Source organism: Magnolia sinica, chromosome 12, assembly GCF_029962835.1.
Source record: "Magnolia sinica isolate HGM2019 chromosome 12, MsV1, whole genome shotgun sequence".
Taxonomy (NCBI): Eukaryota; Viridiplantae; Streptophyta; class Magnoliopsida; order Magnoliales; family Magnoliaceae; genus Magnolia; species Magnolia sinica.
The window spans coordinates 14055551-14057507 of record NC_080584.1 but is presented as its reverse complement, the minus strand read 5'-3'; the positions used below and the strand labels follow the sequence as shown (position 1 = coordinate 14057507).

Genomic DNA, 1957 nt, shown 5'->3' with positions numbered 1-1957 from the left:
GGTTAAGTTTAGTGAGAATTAATTGGCTTCTTTAGAAAGTAAACCGCTATCTAACATGTGTGGCGATGAAAACCACTCATTTTGTTGTTAGAATGATCAAGATTTCAAGTACATCCGTCTGGACCTTAATTTATGTTACACCCAGCAAATAACTTGCAAATTTCATGTGTGTGTGAAATCCAACCCGTCCAATAGGTTGGCCCAACCATTGGGATTTCCTCGTGTAAAAATCATCCACTTCCACTTAGAAAGTGGACCACGCTTGAAATTTTTTATTTTTCAATGGCTAAATAATGTTATTAATATGTCGTTATTTATCACCACATCCACATTTCAACAATACATGAACGAATACAGCAATATAAAGAAGAAGAAGAAGAAGAAATCATCACAACCCTAGGATGGAGGGTGATAATATGCATGCATGGTAAAGATGGTCTGCAAGAATGTAAGGACCAGAAGAATAATAGCAGCCCCAAAAGGGAAAATGGACCAGAAACTATTGAAGTAAAATCTCTTCAAGCTCTCCATACATGCACCGTAAGTGGTCTGGCGATGCTGATTAATCTCCCAAAACACGTCGGAGAGATAGAACTCGTTTGTCGAAACGGTTGATGTCTTAGCCAACATTTTGAACAGGTTAGCCACCTCATGATCTCTCCCTAGCCAGTTCACGATAATCCCACTCTCGCAGAGGGTCCCGACGTCAATGGCGGAGTTGATCAGACAATTCATGAAAGCGGTGTAGTCTGTGAAGTGATCAGTGCATGCAGAGTAGCATTGCTCGAACGCAATCAGATTGAGGAACACAGAGTTAGTGGATTCACCAATTACGATGGTCGGTATCTCCATTGTGCCGGCTTTGAATTTCACATCGAAGAAGCTGTCCGCCGCCTCCGCTTTCTTGAACTTGATTCCAGCCTTCTTAAGTGCCTTTGTGGATTTTATCAGGTTGAAGTCATTAGCCTCCCTTTGATTTAGCTTTGTTGGTTTGTATTCTTTGGGTGTAGGAAGTAGGCTAGAGTGGAAGAGATGGAGTAAATGCTTGGGTTTGATATTGGGGTTCTCTTTTGTGGCTGTTTCAATCTTGGGCACCAGTCCTTCGAAGAAATCAAGGGCTAGGCGAGTCAGCGAGGGGCAATCATGACCGCCCAGGACCTTCATCAGATCGAATAGGCGTTGGAGGATGATGAATGGTATTTGATTTTCAAACATCAGTAAGTCATTCTGAAGCTTGCTCCACAGCCAGACCATGTTGAAGATGGGATCGTCTTTGTGGACGGTGATTAGCCCGGCCACCTTGCAAAGGAGGGCAATGATGAAACAACCATCGATTACCATCATTTCGGCGAAGGTGTTGCTGTTGGGATAGATGGTCTCTGAGTAACAGGCCCGGGCCTTTTTCTCCACTGATTTGACGGCATCCAGGTACCTGTCTAAGATCTCTTTGTGTGAATATCTGCCGTTGTTTTGGGTCCAAGAAATGACGTCGCGGAGGTAGTTGTTTTTGTTGTTATTCATGGCTTGTAGCGTCTTATTAGAATGGTGGAAAGGGCCGATGGAGACGATCTGGGGGACATAGGCATTCTTTCCACCTTGACGCAAGCAGTTGGGGACTCTGTGGATCGAACATGAGCCTTTGATGCTCCATGACTCCTTTTCGTCACTGTCTACTTGTATGGTATGATGGTTCGGTTCATGTTGCACCATTTCAAGTGAACTGCTATCTGCGGACATCTCTCTCTGATACAAACACTCTCTCTCCCCTCAAACAGCTCTCTCTCTCTCTCTCTCTCTCTCTCTGACACACACACTCTCTCCCACTTAGACTCTCTACCCCCAACAGCTCCCTCTCTCCCTCCAAAAGAGCTCTCTCTCTCTCTCTCTCTCTCGCTGACACACACACTCCCTCTCCCACTTGGACTCTCTCCCCCAACAGCTCTCTCTCTCTCTCTCT

The 1957-nt window shown here is 45.0% G+C and overlaps 1 protein-coding gene across 1 annotated transcript; it reads right to left on the bottom strand.

The window, feature by feature from the left end:
- Nucleotides 1-396: 396 nt before the first annotated feature.
- On the bottom strand, nucleotides 397-1737 carry LOC131219948 (UPF0481 protein At3g47200-like). The gene has a single exon (XM_058214931.1). It carries the CDS (start codon nucleotides 1735-1737, stop codon nucleotides 397-399), a length of 1341 nt encoding a protein of 446 aa, XP_058070914.1.
- Nucleotides 1738-1957: the final 220 nt, after the last annotated feature.